Source organism: Penicillium cinerascens, assembly GCF_028974065.1.
Source record: "Penicillium cinerascens strain IBT 15544 chromosome Unknown contig_24_segment0_segment0, whole genome shotgun sequence".
Lineage (NCBI taxonomy): Eukaryota > Fungi > Ascomycota > Eurotiomycetes > Eurotiales > Aspergillaceae > Penicillium > Penicillium cinerascens.
Genome location: NW_026695290.1, coordinates 687,482 through 711,773, shown reverse-complemented (window position 1 = coordinate 711,773; position 24,292 = coordinate 687,482). Strand labels below are relative to the sequence as shown.

The window sequence follows — 24,292 nt, the reverse complement described above, 5'->3', positions numbered from 1 at the left end:
TGTGCTGCGTCCCGGAGGCCGACAAAATAAAAGTCAAGAGAAAACGGAAATATATCAACGAGACTGCACCGTAAGTTCCATCGACTCATGTATCGTCGTTGGGGAAACGCCGGAAAAGCACAGCGATAATTCAAAAACATATGACGACAGGGTATCATTGCCCGGAAACTCGTGTATTGTCTCCGTATCCAATAACTCCCCGAAAATGATGTCCGCCGACCCGATGACAATAGGATATAGTATAAAAAAAAAAAAGGTAGAACCGCAAGTGGTGGAAAAAGCGCGATCACGAGTCCCGTTATCTGCTGTCCGTCGGGTGCAACCGATATCTCCCCTACGGCAGGAGAGCATGCCCAGTGAAGGGACATGCTTGGGGATCGTGGCAATGGTCGTGAGAAAAGAAAGTCGAAACAATCTATTCGAGTAGAAGAGAGTGGCAACATCCGTGAAAAATCCACGTTGCGGCTTAATATGTTAATTTGATCTCCATTGGGGGGCTGTGGGTGCCGTTGCAGCCGGCATCTGCTTCGTAGATATCGGCAACCATGTCCTGGCCCTCCGGAAGCTCGCGGACGACGTCGTCGTCGACCATTATCCGCATTCCGTTATGGTTGACGTGTAGAACGCGGACGATGCGCGAGGGATCGATATGGTGTTTCTCGGAGATCTTCTTCATCAGGTCGCGAACGGTGCGCTCGGTCAGGTAGATGGCACGGTAGTAATCGTAAGGCTGCTGCTCAGTACCGCCGAATCGGATATAGAAGCACGCAACTGGAATTGGGTTAGCAACGTGAAGGATAACAAATCTTGGTGGTCAAACTTACTCGGCTTGGGCGGCCGTTCCGCTGGAGGCCGGTATGTAGGGTCGATGTCAATGGCTTCGATGTATCCCGTCCGAGAATCATCTAAGACCCGCGAAATGGCAGTTGGTTTCTTTGACTCCTTCCCAGGCATTTGTCTCCCGTTCATCCGTGGGGAGTCCAACGAGATATTGCTGCTGGTTGGGGAAAGGATCAACGATTCCATAGACTGGGATGCACCGGTGTTCTGACGATTGAGAGACTCCATATTGGCGGAGTCACCGTCGGTCGGCAACCGGACCGGGTACAGGTCGGGATCGTCATGCTCGTCACCACGCAGAGCGAGAGCGCTCACGGCTCTTGTTGACGAGAACATGTCTTGCATCATGGCCAACTTCGATTGCAAGTCATCCTCCAAAGACAGCTTCTCTGGCTGGTCTTGGGAGCCGATCGACCACGTCCGCTTATTCTTCAAAGCCTTCATATTCCGGTCTGAGCCCTTCATCGTGGGTGCGGCCTGGCTGCCGCGCTTGCGCTTGCCAAATCCACCACCCATTTCTGCCTGCGCGATCTGCTGCTTCAATTTTTCGATCGTCTTCTTGACATGGGCGACATCGTTGGACAGTTTTCGTTCAGCACCGTGGTCTCGGAAGAGCTTGACTCTGCAATAGGCCACTTCAGCCTCCCGCGAGGCACCTGTTTCTTCTCCCGGTGAAAGGAGTTCCGTCTTGTGGCAGAGTCGCACCGGAATGCCCTTGACGCCCTTCGAGTGACTGAAGTCGGTTGAGAGAAAGTTGAATCGTACAGGAATGGTACAGTCGGAGGCACCTGTGAGCGGATTGGCAGTCCAAGTAACGCAGAACCCATCGAATGACATGCTCTCCACTTGGATCTGGCGAGACTTATGATCATCACCTCCCTGAATCGGGTCCACGTATTCGACGGCTTGGAGTTTTCCTCCACGTTGATGCGCCTCGTTAATACCTCGACCCTCCTTCCATAATTGCCAGCAGGAAGCCGGTTTGAACTTTTGCTCATCTTCTTCAAAGGAAACTCGAACGAAGGTTCGATATCTTATTGGCTCCGTGGTGACAATGGGCGGGCTAGAATCCGTGACCGTGAGGTTATACGCCTGGCCCTTGTTGAGATAGGTCACTGGAATTTCTCTCTTATGCTTGACCATTGCGGTTGGTGCTCGCAAAGTGACATTATAGCGGAATCTAGAAAGCCCGTTAGCAATGTGACCACGAAGTTATCTGGGGGCCGTTCTGAACATACTTTTCTCCTTGAGAGTATGGCATTCCTGACACACTCGAGAATTCGGTGGAGGTAGAGATAGTCGATGCCTCATCGACAGGGAATTCATTCAGTGAAGAACTATCCCCGGATTCATCCATGGCCTCGTAGCCCGATTCGCGGCTGTTCAAAAACGCGCTGGGTGCGTACGACGCTGGCTGGACAAAGGGGTTCATTTCGACGGACTGCCCAAGATATTGCTGGTTAAATTGATCGATACTGGCCTGGTTCGGAGGGGCTGGCATAGGGTTCGAAAGCGAGAGTGGCGTGATCATATTCATGCCGGCCGTAGGGGTGTGCAGATCGCCTGCCTGGTTGTGGAAGATTGCGCCCATGCCGCCAGAGTTGGGTGTATAGAAACCCGGGTACTGGCTGGCGAGAGGCATCATCGGCATGGCACTCGGGTCCACCCACGACGATGTGAAATTGAGGTCCTGAAGGTTTCGTGGAGTTCGATCATGCGGGAATTTCATATCGGACTCCTCCATTTTCATGTCACCCATTGGCCTAAACCCGCAATTTGGCACATCAGCTCCGAACTTCAGAGATGTTGACTCGTGGTCTACATACTTTCCATTCATCATAAAGCCGCCATTTGGGTCGCCCTCGCCATCTCGTCGGGGGACAATATCAGAAAAGGTTCGTTGGAAGCGGCCGATAAACTCTTCATCGGGCTTCTGGGCGTTGTTTCTATAGCGGAAAAAGACACACACTGTTAGCCGTTGCTTCATCAAACCCAAAGCCACTATGTGCAGGGAGAACCTACCGGTTGCGGAACATTGGAGCGAATTTACTGGCGGATCACGCCAAAGTAGTCGCAGATAGAGAAGTATCAGATAAGAATGAAGAAAAAAGGCTGCAGAGTTAAATGCAACATCTGAGCCAAGCTAAAAGAGAAGACCACGAGCGCGAGGCCGTTATGTTTTGCGGGTATCGAACTCTTGACGCCGATTCCTCGGATTAGATTCGACCCGCAAGAACGGGGGATCTGGTCTGGAAATATTCGAGTCGCAGTCCGAGTGGATTCGTTTCGAGCGCAAAGTCCAAATCCAAATGAGCGTGGGAGGTAAGAGTAGTCGTGTCGGTGTGAGGGTGTAGAGAGTAGGAGAGGCTCAAAGCGGAGAGGAGCTTAAGGCGGAAGATCGCGGGACTTCCCAGGGAGCAGATGATTTGGGGTGATATTTTGGATTCGCAGGTCGAAGAAAGGGAAAGCGTTCCAGGTCGAGAGCGGTCGATGTGCGAGGCCCCTTTTTTTTATCGGTAGGAAAGAAAAAAGTTGTAGAGGCGAGGGGTGGTGAGGGGTGGAGAAAGGGTGTATGACGAACGGGCTAGAATAGGGAAGAGCAAAGAAAAGCGAAGATGGTACGGTCCATGGGGCCCTCCAATGAACTGTACTATACGACCTCAGTCCCGAATGACATCCGACTGAGCCACAGTTTCGGAGGGGGGGAGGTGGAGATCAGAGTATGGCCGGAGGGTGGAAAGTGAGAGAGCCCTCGGAAATTTAGAGAGTGAAAGGTGTTGCCACTGGAAGGCTCCCGATAAGGACCATGAATCGCATGGAGCTCTCTTTTTTTAATTTTTATTTTTATGAGGTTGAAATGATTGGCAGCGAGAAAGGAAGGAGAAGGATAAAAATGGGGACTCAGAAGGGGAATGGAAAACAGACCCAAGGAATCGGTGGGGAGTAAAACGGAGCACGAAAATTAAAAAAAGAAAAAAGAGGTAAGAGACGAACGAAAACGACGGTAAATTACGGTATACCCAATGTAATGCCCGTGTATCGAGTACCTCCGGGTACGCAAATCTTCTGTGAACATCATCAACATTCTCTGGACCCGAATATCCGATTTCTTCATGTATGTCTCGTAGCAAGCCGTCCATGCCTACTGGCCCATAGGTGATATCAGACTTTCTCTCCCAAGCTTTTTCTGCCGTCTATCATCGATTCCAGACGTTGACCAGCCGGAGTCATTCCGTCTATCGATAGGACGGACGGCTTCCCAGAGTGTCGGGACCCCCCACACGCCACATTCCCTGCCTTACCGCCTGAGTTGTATAGGCAAAACATTAAAGGTACAGAACAGAATGCATCCCAACGTAGCAAACGGCATGAGATCAGCAGAATAGCTCTTCGTGGCGTGGTGGCGGTGAAAATGGACGGTGTAGTCCTGTGTACTGTAGTCCCCGTGTAGTCCTTATTCTTCACAAATCAGACCATACGGAAATGCATCTCCAACGGCCCACATGACCAGGTGGCAGCAACCGTAGGCAGCATAAATACAAAACGGACCGAATAGCCGTTTGAGCAGAATGGATGTGGCTTTTTGAACCCTTCCCATGAGTCCAAAGATTTGGCTTTACGTCCTGTTGTGATAGGCGGGTTGTAAGGCCCGGCTAGGAATCCGGAGGATGAACCTCTCGATCCACCACCACGATATGGGAATCCAAATTTGTCAATGTGGCTAGATCGATTTATGGTTCACGGTGTTTTGATCGTCGGGAGAGCTTCCACGGATCTGGATCACGTGCTTGGGGTCATGTCGTAAATGCCAGGGTCCATGAGAATCCCTACCCGATGGGAGATGTACCTGAGTACATGCCCTATGTATATGGCTGCCTCTCCATACCTTAGGCGCCAATTGTACCTCAGGTATAACTACATATGTGTGCCTCGGGTCTCAGGTGTTACGTAGTGCCTTGGGTCAATGCAGCATGCACGATGCGGACGCTCTGGATAGTGAACGCCCTACATACTGTGATAATAGTATTAAGCCGTGACAATACAAGACGGAGGCCTTTTGGGCGCTGTTCATTGCTGGGATGGCATCCCGCCAATAGGAAAGCCGAGTTGGCAGGCCATAGCTCTCGGGGCACGTGCCGAGTACGATACCGTACAATATACACACATATGGAACGCTCTGTTGAGTGAGTTGCGAGCTTTCAGACGTTGCTAATTGTCATTTATGTAGACCCGTTCCCGAGATTTTCCAAACCCATTAGGCGCTACAGGCAAATTGCAAGGGCATCCCAATCTCGGAGTCATTGCCAATTGCAGCGCGCGTATAAATTACGCACGCTGATTGGTCGGTATTCGTTGCCGAACGAATATATCGAAAAAGAATGGAGAGCTTCTCGAAGTGGCAGGTATGCGCGACTATCCTCGTATCGTTGTCTTCAGGCTTCCATCAACGTTCACTACGTTATCTCGTCCGCGGCACACACCCCAGGTTTGAATTTAAGCTACGAGACTACCGTAAGTGGCTAGCCATTGCGCGATGCCCCTCTACCTGTGAGGGCACGGGTAACGGGGAAAGCGTTCCCCGTTACACAGGCCAGCCACGGCATGTTCTCGGAAATAGATATCCTATGTAGGGTCGAGCGCCTCGGGTCAATCGGGATTTCCCCACGCCGTTGAAACGGCCGGAATGACGTCAGAACCATTCTTCCATTGAGTTACACAGTTCCCACCGGGCGCAAAGCCACCCCCGTCATGGGGAATGTTTTCGTGATGTGGTCAGGGGGTTTATCCGGGACCGGTTAAACCCGTGGTTGCTGGGCTCGGATAGGCGGCTTTGCTATAGTCGTAGTTGGGTTTGTGTGCCCGAGGGAGAACAAAGAATGGGACGGGGGGCAACTGAACGAGATCATCGATACGTCGTATAGATCGCGACGGCTGTGATTGGCGTATCTATGCCGGGCGGATACCTCGTTTTTCAGCCCTCAGCCACGTCTGGGCCTCGGTCGCGTCTTGTATACAGAAAGAAATACGTCCGTGGAGAAAGGTACCAATTGACCGTCGAAGCGGGTCGATCAAAATGTCCCGGTGGTCGAGTCAAAAAGTACACGTTAGTACTACATATGAATAGTATACATGATAGTGAATACCCAGTGAGGGCACGATCAACGAGTCCCACGGTTACAACGGGTGGTAGTTTGCCTCTGTTGTGTCTGTATAGGACAAAAGGAAGCGGCAGCTTCATCCGATCGGTCCGAGAACGACGGGGATTCTCAGTCGAAACGTGTGACTGCAGACCGTGCGTAGCCAGTCAGCGCGTCCAACGGCCTTGCCACAGCGGAACTCTGAGGCGTCCGAAGACTAGGTTCAACCGCCACAGCACCCGCTGACGCAATCCCTTGGGGCGTCAGCCACAAGAGATTCAAAGGGATGCACGGGAACCTTTGGAGCTTCCGTGGAGGGGGAGAATCTACGTGCAGAGCCAATGGAGGGAGCAGGCGGAGATTGGCGAAGGTGTGGCAAATTCCCCATCAGATGACAACTTCTGCACCTTCGATCAGCGTTATATTTCATTATAATTGCACGGAGCAATTGCTGGGGCACTTGCGGTGGAGAGTCTCCGCTCATGCTAAGCGGGACTTCTGTACGGAGTACATGAATGACTACGACTCAGGCCGTCGCACACGGTGGACCGTGAGCCAAGAGTCGATCCCTTCCCCACATAAGCGCGGAGCTCTTGGATCGGTTGGCTGCCATCGCTTGGATTTTCTTCCAACGAATGACCTCTACGGATTCTCGGCAGCCTTACGATGCAACCAAACTCACTACGGAGAAAGTATCCTAGTCTTGTACTTGCCCTAGGGGTCTGTCCGGACCGACAGGTGGCTGTGTCGTGTGGAGATTAAACTCAATCCTCGTCGAGTGGTTTCCTATGTTGGAAACCATTGGCAGACATACCTTCCCGATATGCATCGAAGCGTCATCTCCATGAACACCATCGGGAATGAGGGCTGGAAGTCATTGGCAAAGATACCGACCCAAATGCATCGGAACGTCATATCCATAAATGTATATGATATCAAGCCGCCAAAGGTTATCGTCACCGATTCCAGCCGAGCTGCATTGCATAATCACTCTATTAAGTTTGTTTATCTATGTGCGTACTGAACAGAATTGAATCGAGCACTCATTGGTGCCACGTTCATGATATTACCCTCTATAAACCGTGTGCCCGATATGAATGTCCCTTATACAAGATGTTCCGAGTAGCCGTGTATGAATCACCGTCGCCGCGATCCCGGAATGCTTCTCGACTGCGCGTCTAGCCGAAGATGGAAAATAATACAATGAGGAAATACCCCCGCAACATCTCCTGCAACGCCGTCAAACGGAAATGATCATATGAACAAAGACATCCCGGATCCGACAGGACCGCGTGTGTATGTGCTGGCCGACCTCGGCCAGTCCTGCCCCCTAGAATGCCAATTCCGCAGTGGGATGGAAAAAAAGATGGAAGAGTGCGCGGGTGCGCCTGAGGTGCAATGGCGCAGGTTTAGTGCTGGATGATAAGGGAGAAGCCATCAACCCAGGATCCACTCGAGCCTGAAACTCCGGCAATCTTGTATCCCAGAGGTGGTATCAAGGTGTGTCTGTTCAGACGTCAGTATCGCAAACTCAGAAACCTAGGTCGAGAAGTCTTACCCCGATCCACCCGAGGCATTTCCATAGAAGCCGGACTTCCTGCCCATACTGGTGAGAATTTCAACACCGTCGATCCAGAGCCCAGCTCGAACGTAGAATCCAAGGAGAATCTCTCCACGTCGAGTATCTAGACAATGTCAGAACACTCGTTTCAAACCAAAAGGAGTGAGCGCTTACCGAACACAAACTCATCACCGCCAGGCTTGCCACCACGCTTTCCAAAGAGCTGGCTCGTCGCATCCTCGTAGCAGAATTCAATGCCGTCCAACGCGTATCCATGATAGACCTTGATGGAGGTGAGGAGCTTGGACTGAATGAAAGCGCACTCGAGCAGCACTTCCTCGGGCTCGCTACCCTCCAAATTTGAGTGGCCGAGTTTCCCACTTCTGTAGCCGGATTGGCTCTTGGGAAGCTTGACGAGCGAATTCTTCGATTTCAACTGCCCTACGTCCTCAACGGTGTAGCTGCCCAATGCCCCAGAGACAACGACCAAGCGAATTTTCTTTTTCTTCTCCTTTTCGCTGCCGAAGACTCGTTGGCGGAGCTCGGATTCCGTGAGGGAGACTTGCTTCGGCAGGCCGTTGCTACTCGACTCGGTGTTCAAATACTCAATGAAGTTGTGACACAAGTTCTCGCCCTCCGCATACAACTCAATGAACGCGATGCCCGACGAGGCAGTGAACAGAATCTTGCCATTCTCCACGGGCCACACTTGCACGCTATCATCGGAGCTCGGAGACGCATCACTTGGGAGGCGGAAGCATGGGTGGAAACGGAAACGCAGTGCATCCAAACGATGCCACCCGCACTCATCATTTGGCACGCACACCTTGAGTCCCTGGGTCTTGGTGCGCGTCGAGAACGGCTCTTTCGTAATAAATGACCGACCAAGGCGCACATAGTCGCGTAGCATGATACCGGACTCCTGGTGAGGACAACCAAAGAGATGTCCAACCTCGTGCAAGTGAGCACCAATTCCAATGTTTGCTGATTCCCAGTTTGATCCGGCTTCGCCACAGTCGTTGGCGACGTAATTAGTGTCGGTTCGTGTACAGTCTGAAAATGCATCCACCACTTCTTCAAGACACGATGGGTAGCTTTGGAGACTGTGGGAACCGAAAATGGCCATCTTGATATCGTCACCGCCAGATCCAAGAGCGGCGTGACCGGTGATGGTCTGAGACTCTATGTCCCAGTGAGAGTCGAGCAAAAGGACAGAAACATATTGTTGCTGGCCCGGCTGGGGGTTGAAGTGTTTCCGTACAGCTTTCTTCGCGATATCAAAGAGTTCATCTTTCTTCTGAGCTTCACTGTATTGTTGAGCAATGTTGAGATCGCGGAGCTCTGCTACTGTCTTCTCGCTCCGAACGACGTGAATCTTGGCCTCGTTGCGCATCTGACCGACTGCCGAGTCTCGGGAGCTGAGACTGCCGGACTGCCATTCCTCTTCAAAGCGGAAGCACCGTCGTCCAAAGTTATTCCGGAACATCTGCTCTCCGGTGAAAGCTTGCCAGAGATATGCGGCCGTGCGGTACTTTCGGATTGCCGTTTCCAGTCCGTTGCCTTCTCGCTCCGCTCTCTCAGGCACGGCGTCGTAAGTGCCATCGGAGTCCTTGCCAATCAAAATGACCAGTTGTAGGGGCGGAGTGTTGACCAGCGGAAGATAGTTGATGCAAATCCACATCGAGTGGACCGCAGGATGGGTGCTACCAGTCGACAGCTTGGGCGAAACGAAATCAAATCGGAGACGATTGGGACCGGGGACTAGGTGGACGAGAGCTTTGAAGTGGGATGCCGTGACGGGCCAGCCGATCGACGGAAAATTATCTTGGTGATGGTAGACCGTTACATTCCCGTCCAGCGGTTGATTTCTGGGGTCTCCGGCCTGGCCATAAACGAGAAGCACTTTTTGATGGACCTGCAACGGGGATCAGTCGGCTGCCGGACCAGGAATGCAGCTTGTACCTACCCATGAATTGTCGGCGATCGATACTATTCTCGGCGCATAGGGCGAGCTGGGAATGGCCGAACGATATACTCCATTGATGGACGAAGAAGAGCCGCCCTTTGAAATTTGAATGGGTCAGTTGATGGTACGGTCGCAGGGCGCTCGAATGTACTTACGTAGACGCTATTCCGTTGCGGATTGGCCACCAAGAGCCCTGGCCGTTGCGGGGGTGGCGGCAGTGTCGCGCTCGCCGAGCTGGCGCCATTGGAATCGGCTTCGCTCAGCGACGGGAGATTGGGGGAAGAGAGGGTCGGCTTAATCGACGAGGGCGGAGTGATGGAGCTGTGGGAGGTAGTGTCGATCGTGGAAGAGGACTTCCCGGAGACCTCCTGGACCTTATGCGATGCGCTCTTGGATTCGGAGTGAAAGCTGGCCCTTGAGCGGCGCCTCAACTGCTTCAAGAACGACATTGTGGGATGCGACAGAGAAGAGAAGCTCTCGCCAGGAGAAGTCCCTAATAGTGGATGTGGGTAGCTGCCGTAACGGGGAGTTCAGGAACAGGACAGCGCGACCGTTTGCGGACGGGAGACGACGCCGCTGATGTCGCCCCGCAAGAACCGGTTGGGTCAGGACAAAAGGGATATAGGGGAAAGGGGGAGGGAGATAAATTTGTTGGAGACTAAAAATTGATATCAAATAATTGAAAGGGAAAAATTGAAACAGGGTGAACAAGCCGTGTGGACGGCAATCGACCGTTGCCCCGCTAAGTCCCGGGCTATGGATAGAACTGCGATGGAATACAAGATTATCCTACTTCTCTTAACGCCCGCAGGCGGGCTCCAACCACGCACTTGCTGAGCATTACGTACCCCCCGCCTGCGAGACAACGAGGGCCGCTTGCCGGGAGTCGCAATGTCTCACCGGTGGATCTCTCTAACGATCGCCCTAACGCTCTTAGCCCAAGCTCTAGTGACTGGGCTAACCACATACCGGCCCCGTGGCCATCCCTGAGTCTCTGACGAGCTGTTGCTGATACATACCTATATCAGCACGCATTGTCCTCCGGCTTGCATGGTCTATCATGTCATCACGTCCGGCGTGGCGACATGCCACGACACATCCGCTTTGAGCCACCATAGATCTCTGCTCGGCCATGGCTGCCTTCCACTTGGCGTAGATGGATAAACTCCACCACTGCTATGCTGCATTTTCGGATCTGCGTGCAATCAGTGCTCAGATCGGAGACGTAGGCGTCATTATTCGACCAGGTTTTTCTGCAGGGCTGGCGGGTTCCCGAAATTGAACGGGGTTACTTTATAGTCCCGCTCACGCGATCTGTGCATAAGCAGGCTGACTCCGAATTAGGGTCTCGGGATTTGTGCGTCGATCTGCCATTCACCGGAGTAACCAACCCCACGGTTTGGAGACACGAATCAGTCTCTTGAGCCTCAAGGGTCTCTCAATTTGCTTTCCCTCTATACTCAATTCCCGTGGACACGCTGACCGAGGTGGAAGCTGTTCCACACGCCCCGTACATCCGCATGCCGGACCTGGAAAATGATTCCGTCTGCTGCACTCCGTGCTATGATATTAGATAGCATCGCATATTCGGCAGGGCACAAGTGGATCGGAATCCTCGACGGCATGCCGCATTGTTCCTACGGAGATTGGCCAGGAATTCAAGGGGAGAACGTCCCGAAAGGGCACAAGTATAAGCTCCGGAGTGGGTCTGGAGTCTGGATCCCTGATCCCTGCCTTGCGATACATTTGTTTTCATCCTCAGGGTGACATTGTGCAAGACACTGGCTCGTCGTAAAAGAAAAAAAAAGGGCGTGGGAGTATACAGTCGGGAAAGCCAAGTAGAAGTGAAACGTGGAATGCCTAGCTGAGCGGGTGTGGAGCGGATGTGACACGATCGCTTACATCTCCGCTATATGGGATTGCCCCTTTGTTCTTGCGAATGTATCAAGATAATCAAACCGGAATACAACCAATTGAAATACGTTTACAAAGGAGGAAGGGCTATTACTTGAACGCTGTGACGGAGACAACCCCCTTCGTCAATGTAAATACCTAGGTACCTATCTTAAAGTGAATTTGAACATGTTAACATGAATTCAAAATTGCCGATCTTCTCTACCAATTGGGCGTGTCTCTACTTATATGGAATAACTGTAGCAGAGCTGATACAAATTTGAAATAGATAGGCTTAAATGCCGCTATATAACTATATAGTGACTCTTTTCTTTTTTGCTGAGTTTTTCTTTCTCGTCTTCTACATATGAGAGGAACACCAATAATCCTAGAAAACGAGAACCTGGCCCGATTTGACCTTGTGGGAAGGCACAGGTCCAATTGGATACCGTTCTCCAGTCGTGAATCGGTATCGGCGCGGACAACTGGTGGCGAAAAGACGCCTTGAATGCTGTTTGCTTCCCGTTTTACATCAATTGATGATTTCAGTCAGGCCAGTCCAGAGTATCGAAGTCAAGCTAGGCGTGTAGTTTGAAATCACGTTAGCTGGTGTGTTCGGGTGGTAGGGTGAATCGCTGCCCGTGGAATTGGGCGGGACACGATCGCGTAAATCTGCGCGGCACGCGTTTCCCGTCACTTCAGCTCAACCGTGTACCAAACCCTTCTCAGGTTACCCCGGAATAAAATTTAAGGAGAGACAAGGCTTGCAATTTCAGCACATTCTATTTGTCCAGTCTGATTCCGGCCCCCGAGGTGTGGGCTCCATTCTCGATCGTAAAATCCACTCCCTTCCCAGCCGCCCTTGCCTGAGCAACGGACCCGCCTGCGCAAAGACATCCCATCCTGCCTTCCGAGGGGCTTTTCCTCCTGCTACTACCCACCATGACGCTGTCCCAGCCTAGTTCGGCGGAAAAAACCATTCGCAAGATCGATATTGCCCAGGTAAGAAAGGAGAACCTATAGCGATGGGAAAATCGTGCGTCTACCTAGGCCCTTGGTCACTGCAAGTTCTGCACTTGGACCCGCCCTGGATGTCTCCAAAACGACATAGATTGCTAGAAATCATCACCCGGAGGAACCTTGGCTAACATTCTACATCTTACCTAGGTGTCTTTGAGTTTGCAGGACCGATTAGGTCTGGCTAAACTCAAGTACCAGCATGGCCGGCTGCATGGGTTGAACCAGCAGGATGGCAAGTCCGGTCTCCTCGATAGCGACAAGCCCTCCGACTCCTCATCCGACTTCTCTCGCAGCCGATGCGAGACCCCCTTTACCTCTCCTCCCCTCCAAGGCGCAACCTATTCCAAAGAACTCCCTCGATCGGCCCGCAATAAACATGCAGTGACATTCAATTCCCGGGTAATGCAGCCTATGTTGTCGGCCAGTCGCAAGCGGCTTCGGTCTGACTCTGCTTCGGGACGTCCGGCCAAGGCTGCCAGGGTTTCCTGGAAGGCTTCTTATCAATTGCCAGAGTCTTCTCCGGGCCTCAATCGGCACCTGACTGCCCGCCACAACATGCCTTTCATGTCCGAGGCCACCATCCCCGAGCTTTCTTCTCCGGCATACCATGGCCCGTCAGATGAAGAGAATGACCCGGATCTGCCTCTGCATAGTTTCCAGAATATGAGCTCTATGGTGGGCTCTTCGCCTCCACGCACTCCACCTCCCAAGCACTCTCGGCTGTCACGCGCCGATCGTCCCTTGCAGCATGAAGATGGTGCAGATCTACTGCTATACCTTGCCAATTCTCCAACTCCTGCCCGCGTGGCTAGGGGCTCCCAGGCTCACGGGCTCCCTCCTTCTACTCCTCCTAGCCAGCATGCCGTTCTGCCGACGATGACTCCGAATCTTGGAACTCCCGGCCAGAATTTCAATTTCGCAGATTTCGTCAATGTGACCCCTAGCCCAGCACAACAAGCATGGAACGGCCGTACACCTGGCCCATCTCGCACCCCTCTCGCAACCAAGGACGCCCGCAAGCGCCTCAACTTTGATGCTCTGGTCCCTCCTACCAGTGCCGCCAGCCCTCACAAGGAAAGAGGGCTCGCTCTTCAGCTCGGTGGCGAGCTGCGGCCCTAGACTTCTTTTTCTTTCTCTGTTCACTTATGTCCCCTCCCTCTTCCCCTCTATCATGCCTTACGATTCTGTTATGTACGCATTGTTGATGTTCCTCTCATATGTAATTCGTTATCTGGTGTGACCGAAGACCTAGCACGAGCCCTTCGAACCTCAGCGGTCACGGCGCTCCCCCCATTTGCATCCACGGCGTTTCCTTGCGTTTCCCATTGCTTCTGCATGACCTCCGTCATTGTTTGTTTTCCCTACCCATGAATGATGTTTCTTTTCATCCATTGCCTTGGATTCTTGATACGCGCATGTCTACCTGCGGCATTTGCATTTGCTCTGCATCCAACATGCCTCGTGATGATACTGCGCCGTTCTATTGCTTCTAATGATCAGGCTACTTAATCTCGCCGAGAGATTGAATAAAACGCAAGCTGTATTTAGTGACCTGACTTGTCCATGCCTGACTTGACCCTTTTCTCGTAAATATCTTAGCGAAGTGCATACCGGTCTTTTGCCCAAGTTTAGCCAAGTAACTCCGAGAAATGAATCTTGGAAATCTATCAGACGCGACCACTTGCTTAGGTGGGCAATTCATTCAATCATCTTGCCACCCAAGCTCCTCCTGCTGACCCCCTTCAACCCTTGCCTTCTCCGCCTGCTTCCTCCATAGCAACGCAAGATAGTCACGACTCGTGGCCTCATCAATCCCCTTATCCTCCCTTGCCTTCAAAAACCTTGGAAATCGCAAACTCAGCCCGCGCTCCTCACTAACTAACCCAATAGCAGCCGTATACGTCGGACTGAGCGTGATATCCGCAAACGCCATTTCCCACACCTCCTGCGGCTCGAACCACACATCCGGCGCGCCGTAATATTCGACATAGGCAGGCCGTGAGATTACGTTGGGGCTGCCTTCGGCGTATTTGTCTTTGTTGGCTTGGTAGAATTTGTCCGTGAAGCCCGACATACATTTCGTTACGGCTTCGAGGGCCCCAGATTCGGGATTGCGCACTGCGAGTAGGATCGGGGACCACCATTTTGCTTTGCGGCCTTGGCCGTGCCATCCGGCTATGGGGATCAGGTCGAGTGTCTCGGAGGATGTGCTATAGTCTTTCTTTACTTTAAGCCATGATTCGAGGCGCTTGTCGGGTTCGTAGGTTGACAGGAGGGCTTTGCGTCGGGTGCCTTTTTCTTTCGATGGTTTAGATGGGTCTGTTGGGACGGGGTCTTCGGCGATTTCTATATTGTTGGTGATTGGAGCTGATTCTTCTGCTTGGTTGGCGTTCGCGTTGGCTGTGATCGTGTTGTCGAGGACCTTGACCATGATACCCTCGCACTTGGCATCTGTGGCGCCCTTGAAGAATTCCAGCACGGTCTCGGAATTTGCAGATGTCGCATCCAGACTTTTGACCCATGTGAATCTGTTGGTAACCTCGACAAATAGACTGTGAAGGAGCTCTCGTCGCTCGCGGAATGGTCGATCCATTAGAGGCTCGCCGTTAAGATACATCAAGTCAAACGCGAAAAGACATACGTTGACGGTGATGGCTCCAATCTCGACATTCTTCTTTGCGCGGTTGGTAAGGGTCTGGAACGGCTGTAGATCACCAGTCTCGCGATCCACTGCGACGACTTCTCCCTCTAGAATAAAGCTGGATACGCTTTCTCCTCGAATTTGAGGTACCAACGATACGAGATCTGGATACTTCTCCGTCATGAGCTCGAGATGGCGCGAGAAGATGGACACCTTTCCTTGTTCATCACAATGTACCTGAGCCCGCTGTCCGTCATACTTGTATTCACAGCTGAAGTCTCTTCCTTGAAGCTTCGTCAACATGTCCGAGAGGTCTCTTGTGATGCTGCCAAGCATTGGTCTGAGCGGGATGTGTAGCGTCAAGCCACATCGGATCAGAAGCTCTTCTGTCACGCCAATCTCGAGAAGACATGGCACAAGATCATTATAGTTCGGGTGTCTGGCATAGGATGCCTTGACAATCTCTTCTGCATTGGAGTAGGTTTCTGCCAGCTGGTCCTTTTTCATACTGGCCAGTTCGTGCTGTGGCCGAACCGTGAATTCAGCACCGTCTGGTTTGGAGTAGAGGAATGCACGCGCAAGAGCAATCAACATTGTTGTTTTGACAGCGCCAATTCGTAGATTCTGCACCAAAGTGCGCACAATATATCGGCTCTCTTCGGCGCCTCGAGTATCTTGCAGTAACTTTTCAACGATTCGTTGTTTTGTTTCTTGACTGCCAGAACCCTTGCTTTTAGCAACCTTGAGAAGAGATTCGTACACCCCTTTGATCTTGAGCGGCTTAGGCCTGACTAAAGTAAAGGTCTGTCGCTTCTTAGCCTCGAATGCAACATCGCCTGCATCCCCATGTCGGTCGTAGAGGGTCTTGAGACTTTGACTGTCAAGACCGTATATTTTCTTCAAGGCTTTGGAGATAGATGAGCCTCCCAGCCCAAGCTCTAGCTCGTCGTATGGAGGAGAGATAGAGTTTGTTGCTAGCCACACAGCAGGAAGAAGACTAGACGGATCCCCTTCAATCAAGACCCGTATGAAGTTCACCAACGTATCAACAATCTTTATTCGGCTGGTCGTGGCATTAGCGAGGACGAATGCCCTCGTCAGTAACGCGTAGGAAGCATCGCCGCCTTCGCTGGCCCAATGGGATCGCAGCTCCCTGGCGTATTTGGTCGCGTCGAATGTCTGCGGGCTTTGGTCAAACGGGACAGCAAGAGCGACTGTGTCTTCCGTACCCGTTGAAGATTGCAATGATAAAGTGTTCTTTTTGGGGGTCACCGGGGCCTCTGGGGTCGCATCTGCAGGTATTGGGGCCGCCGCTGGAGCTGTGTTCACCTCGGATGCTGCTGTTGCAACTTGATCGCCGTCTGCGAGGGAAGACTGGGCATTTTCTTCTTGATCCCACTCCGCCTGAAGCTTTCGAGCTAAAGCTTCGTCCGATAGAGTCTGTTCAGTGACCTCCGGTTCATTCTCTTGATTGCGCTTGACTGCTGGTCCCTTGAAGAACGATTCAATACTGCGGGTCTTTGGCGAAGAATCGCCATCTCTCTTGCGCTTTTTAGCCGGACTGGACATGATTCAATGCCTGGGAACGCAGCGTTGAGAAGAGCATGTTGCCACTGAGCTGCAGTGTTGCGGATGCCAGACGTCAGACCGAAAGGCGGAGATCAACAATCGCGACACCTGCGCTCCCGCCACTATTTCCCTCCCCAACCATGGCGCCTCCCACGTCCCTGTCGTCGCACGAGCGGACGCGGGTGGAGGACTACTTGAATGACAAAATCCAGGTCTCTGCTGACCTTGAAAGTCTGAACTCGCTACTATCGAGCCTCCGCGTGCAGCAGGAGCTTCAGCGGAAGCAGGTATCCTTCCCCTCCTCGTTCCCCGACACCAAGCCTTTCCGCGCATATGTTACTCACACAGCGGTCTATTAGCTAGCAGAAGCACATGAAGCCCTCTCGAACGCGACCAAGACATCCAATGACCACGTCGAAGCTACTAGGAAGTGTGCCGAGGCATTCTCGGCGGAGCAGGCGGACATCGACCAGCGGCTGAAGGCCATTACACTGTCGGAGACCAGTGATGAAGCGGTACGGCGGCTCGAAAAGAGCATGGAGAGGCTTCAGCGACTGGAGCTTTCCAAGGGATACATGGAGCTACTGAAGGAGGCTGAGGAGTTGAGGTACGCATCCACCGATCCTGGAAGGACAGGGCCCTGGAAGCTCATGGACGGGATACAGCAAGCAAGCTTTAACAGTCATTTCATCGGAACCTCGTGCTAGTCTGAGGCCGTACGCTCGGTTACGCAGTATCGTGGTTGCGCTGAAGGAAGCCCAACCTGCTGCTGAAGGCGCGGCCCCCCACCTTGTCGACTATACGGAGAAACTGGCCTCCGCATTGAGACAACAGCTGAAAAAGTACTTTGGCAACCGACTACAAAAGACGCTCGAATCGTTGAAGTGGCCGACGCGAGAGATGAACATCACGGATAAACTGCTGGCCCAATGGAGACAGGATGTCGAGCTTCTGATCGACCTGCAGATACCGTAGGGAACGTTTGTCATCGCAACAAGATTTCTTCTAATGAGTCGCTAGGGAACTCCAAAGTCGCGATACGTTGATTATGGGGCAGAGCCTCGAACCTCCTCTCCTATTCCCACTGGAGGTCATGGTGCACCCTCTGGACCTCCGGTTCAAGTACCACTTCAGTGGTGACAAGCCCACAAACAGACTCGACAAGGTAAGCAACTCCCTGGAATTTGCGAGGATTCTTCTAACATGCCTTTCTAGCCCGAATACTTTTTGTCGCACATCATGGACCTTATCAACCAATTCGGAGGGTTCTTCACTTCTTACTTGCAGCCAATCCTTGATGAAAAGGCACAGTCAGCAGATTCAGGAGTGGAATGGAATTTTTACAATTCACACCATGCCTTTATTACCGCATTATTGCCACTGCTGCGCCAAAAGATCGATTCGTTTCTTCCTCAAATCGCAAACTACCCGCAATTGCTCAGCCACTTCATCCACGAGCTTATGAACTTCGACAACGAGATCCGAGAAACCTGGAATTACGTTCCTGATCCCTATTCGGAGGATAACTGGAAGGGTATGACCTGGGAAGTTCTCACAAAGCAGGGATGGTACGACCGCTGGCTTCAGGTAGAGAAGGACTTTGCACTGGCTCGATACAAGGATATCATCGACACACCGGATAGTGGACAGATTGACTATGACGGTGTCGAGCTTATCGCAACTAAACCCACCAAGGCTGCGATTAGAGTGAACGATCTTCTGGAAACCATTACTGAACGCTACCAGCCTCTTACCTCGTTCAGCCAGAAACTGCGATTCTTGATTGACATCCAAATCACAATCTTCGACCAATTCCATGAGCGCCTCCACTCAGCCCTAGAGGCCTACCTTGCTATGACTTCTACCCTGGGCCGAACGGTACAAGGAGCCGACGGACAAGCCAGCGTGGAGGGTGTTGCCGGTCTTGAGCGGCTATGCAGGGTCTTTGGGAGTGCTGAATATCTCGAGAAGAAGATGGAGGATTGGAGCAACGACGTTTTCTTCGTCGAGCTATGGTCTGAGCTCCAGGAACGTGTCCTGCAAAATCGGGACGGCCGAAACGTGGCTGGCACCATGTCCATCGCCGAAGTGGCCTCGCGCACCTCACCAGCTGTCGCCAACAACGGGTCATCCAATGCGTCCTCATCAGATGGTGCTCTCTTTGACGAAACGGCCTTGGCCTACCGCCGTCTTCGACTTCGATCCGAATTCATCATCACCTCTACTTTGACGTCCAATATTACCGCAGCCTTGAAATCATACTCCCGCCTAGCTACATGGGCAACACTCTCCACGCCCTCGGCCGGTGCAACCACCTCTCCACTCTCAATGACTCCCGAAATGGCTCAAGCGATGCGCACGCTATCTACCCAGCTTTCCTTCCTCTCCCGAGCCCTAGGAGTAGCACCTTTACGACGAGTCTCGCGTCAGCTACTTCTCTCCATTCAGACCTACGTCTGGGACAACGTGGTGACAAGGAACACGTTCTCCCCAACCGGTGCGGCTCAACTGGCAAGCGACATCGACCACTTGTGCAGCATGGTTGATACCGCGCTCGGCGTAGCTGGGCAAGTGGGTGGCTCATTGCGGATTATGAAGAAGCTCGGTGAGGGACTCCGTATTCTCAACTTGAATGCCGCGACCGATACAACGGATGAAGCAGCCGGCCTGGGCATGTGGGATGTGGAGAAGAGGCTCTTCAAAGATAATGAAAGTGCTCGGGCTGTACTTGCTGAACTGGAGATTGAGGGGTTGACTGAGGCTGAGGCGCGGTCTGTATTGGAGCGAAGGGTTGAGATTGGTAGTTAAGAGGTTGAAAGTTCATAATGTCCCATTATCAGGCCATATTTATCGTTCACCATGTGTTTATAGACTGGAATGAAGACGATGGTATCATTGAAAACATATTTCTAGTTCCGTTTATCCAATACGTAAAAGCCACAAACCAGAACTACTGTAGTTGTCGGGGCGTTCTCATCAACAATCAATTCATGTATGGTGTACAACAGGCCCATGTCCATGCTCACCAGGTCGTTTCCGAACAACTGGTGGGGTTGACTTCAGCGAGTCAACAATAGCCGGACCGATCTCCTCAATACAGCGCACGAGAGACTCGACCGTCTCCTTAGATGTCAAGACATTAACCACACAGCGGAAGAACTTGCCATTTCCGACTGCATCTTCATCACAACTGGGAGGAGCAAAGTCAATCATGAAGCCCTTGGAGACAAGGGCGTGCGTGATCTGCGCAGTGACCCGGCTATTGTTCTTCTCGCGCTGAGCCTCCAAAGCATCATTCGAGACAACGCCGCGAGGGTAGACAAACTCCTTTCCGGGAGCGTAGTAGAAGCAGACCTGCAAACAGGGAGGCGGGTTCTCGCTGATGAGAATGAAGTTGGGGTTTTTCTCAACGAGAGTAGCCAGGTGCGCTGCAATGTCGCATGCTGTGTCGATTTGCTGCTCGTAACCCTCGGTTCCGTAGTATGTCCAGCCCAAGAAGAGTTTGAGAGAATCGGCACGCCGGCCGCACTGCAGAGTCAAATCTGCCAGGTCCCATACCTCCGGCGACTCGACCTCAAGCTCGGACGCATCGCTGTTTTCAGCTGGCGCGGTGTCTTCGTTGTGGAAGAGGTAGCCTGCAGGAAGAGTATTGGCGCGGTGGAATTGGCGCATGTCTGCTGCCAATAGGTACGAACAAGTGACCGGTACACCAATCATCTTGTGCGGGTTGATAGCAATACTGTTTGCCTTCTCAGCGCCGGCCAGTTTCTGTCTCTGTCGGCGAGAGAAGACGAACGAGCCGCCCCAGGAGCCGTCAATGTGCATCCACATATTATACGTCTGACAGATAGCGGAAATCTCCTCGAAGGGGTCAAAGGAGCCCATGACGGTAGTGCCTGCTGTGGCATTGACATAGAAGGGGGTACGGCCCTCATTTTGAGCCTTTTGCACCAGTTTCTCCAGCTCCGAGGGAATCATCCGACCCTGCTTGTCGACAGGCACAGTCCAGGCAGCATTGCTACCAAAGCCAAGCATCTGCGCCGCCTTCTCCACACTGTAATGACCATGGGCGCTAGTAAACAGCACGAACTTGTAATCACCATTGCCGTCCGACTTCGTCTTGGGGTAGAGATTGTTGCGCGCAATGACAATGGACGTAGTATTCGAAGCCGAACCACCCTGCACCGAAATACCTCCAGCTCTGGGACCATCCAAACCGAAGAGATTCGCGAGCCGCTGACCCGTGTATTTCTCGATGACTGTCAGCGCAGGCGAGACTTGATAGACATGGACATTGGTGTTCAAAGTTGCCAGAATAAGCTCCGCTGCAACACCCGGTGCATTGGTCGATGCGTACAATTTATCCATGAATCCCTGGTGCCAGGTGTTGACCGAGTACTGCAGGACTTTTTGCAGAACCTCGATCAGGCCTTCTTGTCGTCTGCCTTGCTCGGGGATCTCAAGATTGAGGATGTCGCGCAGCTCCTCGGGCCTCTTGTATTCCACCAACGCTGATCCTGCTTGTTTTGCGTGTCCATTGACGCCGTTCGTTTGTGGGGTGTGCTCGTCTGCAGATCGAATGAAGGGAATGAGAAGGTCTTCCACGGCTTTAAGGAGCTATGGTTGTCAGTATGAGGTTAGCTTGAGCGCAAATAGAGCGGATATCGAATCGCAGCGTAGCAAAAACAAAGAACTCACACCGTGCACCTCATCGGCGCGACTGGATGGCGAGGTACCCGACATCAGGACGAATGTATGCGACTGTCTATGAAACAATATGTGCGATGAAATGCAAAAAAACTCAAGGTCTATGATCTATTAAAAGAGAAGGAGAAAGCCAATTGGCGTGTGCGCGGCGAGGGCGGAAGAAAAAGTTCGCGATGCCGAATTCACCGGAGATGGTCTGACATCATCTGACCACGCAAACATGCACGTGGAGGAACTGATAAGAAGCCGATGATTTATTTATATAGTTGATTTTATTTTGATTAGACAGGCTATTAAATGGGCTGCGAATACCGGGAGTATTCTAATCCAAGTTGGTCCCAACTGTCTGTGAAGCGTGGATTTGCCCCACAGCGCTCAATCTTATCTTAGCCCGCTCTGAAGGGCTCGAGCAATCGGACTTAGTAACTGGATGATTAAGATGCGATGTGGAATACAATACAACCATTAAAGTTAGAGTAACCAATGGAATAATGATCTGCAGTGCAGGGGCCTGCAACCTGCAACCTGCAACCTGCAATGTAACCGCAGCCACATAATCTTTGATCTAGATCTATTCAGACATCAAATGTTATTAACACCGCCATCAAATTGAAGATTGTACATTGTATTCAGATTCACGACTCCGCGGCGGCCTTCTTGCTTTCGGCCTCCGCCTGCTTAGCGGCAAATCGTTCGGCCGCCAGCTGAATCTTCGATTTAGGTCGCGGTGCTGCGCCTTCGTCGTCCGGTTGTGTGTCAATTCCCTTGGCACGCGCGGCCCACTCGCCCCGGCGGCGTTTGTAAAGATCCATGGACCAGTTCCTCCACACTGCGCGGCCTAAGAAAGAGTCACGCAAGGTCATCTCGCTCTGTGCGAGCTCCTGAGCCATGCGCTCCTTGACGAAGTAGATGTCCTTGGTTGCTTCCCAGAGAGAATCGACAACGTGGGAGCCGCTGGTGTGTAGAGCCAGATCAACCAGATGGCCTTGGAAGCGGGAGACAAACTGTCGGCGGAACTGAGTGGTGGAAGTCGGGAGGGTCAGAGCCTGCTGAAGGACGCGGGATGCAGTAGGCTCTCGGGCGAGTTGCAGTATTGTGTCGGGGTCTTGCGCGAGAAGGCTAGAATATACAAGGTCACTCAATGGCCCACGAACTGTGAGCATGGCCTGTGCCAGTAAAGAGCCATGCAGCTTTTCTGCGGCAGCAACAGAAGAGCCTCCAGCAGGTCTGCGCTCCTTGTGACCCTCGTCGTCTGCATCCTCCATTTCATGGTCAGACTCCTGTACAGTGTTTTCTGTGGGTTCGCCTTGGCGGAGCATCTGCCGAAGCCGAATTTTCGGGTCCTTGTCGTAAGCAGCCGCAAGTGCCTCGGCGAAGGGTTTTGTGTCGAGGTTTCGAACAACGCAGCGATCAATCAGTGTACGAGGAACGATGAGTCTCGCCCTTTCGATCAGACCGGGGATCTCGGGGATGATCAGATCCATCGCATTCTGCAAATCATCCTTTCCAAGTCTCTCCAAGGTTCGAAGGACCACGTAGCCAGCCGTGCTGTTTCGAGAAAGAGACCCAATGCGATCGCGGATGTTGTTCTTGTAGAGGTTTTTGAACACCTTTCCTGGCATGTACTTCACCATAGTCTCCACTAGGCGCGAGCCAACAGGGTCATAGAGCAAGCCGCGAATAAAGGTGGCACTTTCTGTGCCCTCCTCGAAAGACTCGTCAGGGACAAGTCTTCGCAGAATCGATTTGGGGTCTTTCGCGCTAGACTTTCCGAAGTGAGAGAGCTCCAGGAACAGCATCACCTGAAGGACGGGGTTTCCAACAGGCTGGGTAGCCAGGGCACGCAGGTAGGTATCATCAAGTCCCGAGACCATATCACTCATCATCTTCTTAAGCGCGGGCTGGAAAGACTCAGGAACGTTCCGCTTCCCGGTGGATGTCTTTTCTTCCTGTGCGCCGGCGGCCGGCAAACCTAGTCTCTCTTTCTTGCGGCTTGCGACGATCGAGTCGGTCGATGTCACATCCACCGGCTCTCCCGCAAGAACCAGCAGCAGTACTCGGATCGTGTGCGATGCGAACCGCTCCGTCAGGAGATAACCCCAGTTTCCTTCCAATTCATTGATCACGGTCATAAACATGTCCGCAAGCGACAGATCCGACTCGGTTTCCTCGCCGTCCTCGGTTGATTTCTTGGCATGGGATTTTGGCGTTTTCTGCATAACTGCCGGCGCAGCGTGGATAAAAAGTGTCTCACAGCAATGACTGGCGAACCGATGCTGCACAAGGTGGAGGAAGTGGCCAATGAACTTGCTGAAGATCCGACGAATCTGCCGGACATCTGACATGGAGATCAATTTTTCCATGAGTCTCGAGCAGCCCTGACTACAGGCAATTTTCAACTCCTTGCCATTGGCCTCCTGGTATACACTTTCCACGAACAGGCCTCGTTCCTCGGCATCCTGGAATTGGTTCGCCTCGAGCATCTCGCTGGCGCGCGAGAAGTACTCAGCCTCGTCGGTGTCGAGCAGACCGTAGAATGGCATGTCGCCAGATCCCATGTTTTCGCCATCTTCTTGCTGCACTTGTTGCTCGTCTGACTCGAGAGGAATGTAGTCTGTGTTCTCTTCGAGAGGGTTGTCGTCGGTCTCATCGGTCTCGTCGGTCGGCTTCATGCGTTTTGCGACGGGGTCTTCGGGTGCCTCGTCGCGCTTACGCTTGACCTCATCTTTTTGGGTCTTGGCTTCCGCGCGGCGACCTCTTTTTTGCTTTTCACGAGGCATGTTGATGGTGTTTGGAGACACAGCTCGGAGGACGCAGGAAATTTTTTGGATAAGCTGTGGTCCAAGCACCCGTTTGTCTTGTTTGCATCGCTTATCGCTGAGATCCGATACTGACGTAGTATACACGACCATCAAGACGATTCCAATTGTCCTACTTTATCCATGTTTGGATGACCC

The 24,292-nt window shown here is 52.3% G+C and overlaps 7 protein-coding genes across 7 annotated transcripts; 2 read left to right on the top strand and 5 right to left on the bottom strand.

Moving 5' to 3' along the window:
* Positions 1 to 466: 466 nt before the first annotated feature.
* Positions 467 to 2,876, bottom strand: N7498_003342 (grainyhead-like protein; the record flags this gene model as incomplete). Its single annotated transcript, XM_058450404.1, has 5 exons — positions 467 to 771; positions 825 to 2,020; positions 2,079 to 2,603; positions 2,667 to 2,786; positions 2,863 to 2,876. 5 exons carry the CDS (start codon positions 2,874 to 2,876, stop codon positions 467 to 469), a joined length of 2,160 nt encoding a protein of 719 aa, XP_058309866.1.
* Positions 2,877 to 7,387: 4,511 nt separating this feature from the next.
* On the bottom strand, positions 7,388 to 9,954 carry N7498_003341 (zinc metalloproteinase family protein; the record flags this gene model as incomplete). Its single annotated transcript, XM_058450403.1, has 5 exons — positions 7,388 to 7,484; positions 7,537 to 7,663; positions 7,714 to 9,454; positions 9,506 to 9,601; positions 9,661 to 9,954. The coding sequence occupies 5 exons, from the start codon at positions 9,952 to 9,954 to the stop codon at positions 7,388 to 7,390; spliced, it is 2,355 nt and encodes a 784-aa protein (XP_058309865.1).
* Positions 9,955 to 12,340: 2,386 nt separating this feature from the next.
* On the top strand, positions 12,341 to 13,537 carry N7498_003340 (uncharacterized protein; the record flags this gene model as incomplete). Its single annotated transcript, XM_058450402.1, has 2 exons — positions 12,341 to 12,400; positions 12,566 to 13,537. 2 exons carry the CDS (start codon positions 12,341 to 12,343, stop codon positions 13,535 to 13,537), a joined length of 1,032 nt encoding a protein of 343 aa, XP_058309864.1.
* A 583-nt stretch (positions 13,538 to 14,120) lies between these two features.
* N7498_003339 (putative DNA ligase I) lies at positions 14,121 to 16,628 on the bottom strand (the record flags this gene model as incomplete). The annotated part of the gene is made up of 1 exon (XM_058450401.1): positions 14,121 to 16,628. The coding sequence occupies one exon, from the start codon at positions 16,626 to 16,628 to the stop codon at positions 14,121 to 14,123; it is 2,508 nt and encodes an 835-aa protein (XP_058309863.1).
* Positions 16,629 to 16,768: 140 nt separating this feature from the next.
* On the top strand, positions 16,769 to 19,436 carry N7498_003338 (RINT-1 family protein; the record flags this gene model as incomplete). The annotated part of the gene is made up of 5 exons (XM_058450400.1): positions 16,769 to 16,915; positions 16,988 to 17,235; positions 17,294 to 17,599; positions 17,649 to 17,793; positions 17,844 to 19,436. 5 exons carry the CDS (start codon positions 16,769 to 16,771, stop codon positions 19,434 to 19,436), a joined length of 2,439 nt encoding a protein of 812 aa, XP_058309862.1.
* Positions 19,437 to 19,616: 180 nt separating this feature from the next.
* N7498_003337 (pyridoxal phosphate-dependent decarboxylase family protein) lies at positions 19,617 to 21,371 on the bottom strand (the record flags this gene model as incomplete). The annotated part of the gene is made up of 2 exons (XM_058450399.1): positions 19,617 to 21,245; positions 21,327 to 21,371. 2 exons carry the CDS (start codon positions 21,369 to 21,371, stop codon positions 19,617 to 19,619), a joined length of 1,674 nt encoding a protein of 557 aa, XP_058309861.1.
* Positions 21,372 to 21,970: 599 nt separating this feature from the next.
* Positions 21,971 to 24,115, bottom strand: nop9 (RNA-binding RNA processing protein NOP9; the record flags this gene model as incomplete). The annotated part of the gene is made up of 1 exon (XM_058450398.1): positions 21,971 to 24,115. The coding sequence occupies one exon, from the start codon at positions 24,113 to 24,115 to the stop codon at positions 21,971 to 21,973; it is 2,145 nt and encodes a 714-aa protein (XP_058309860.1).
* Positions 24,116 to 24,292: the final 177 nt, after the last annotated feature.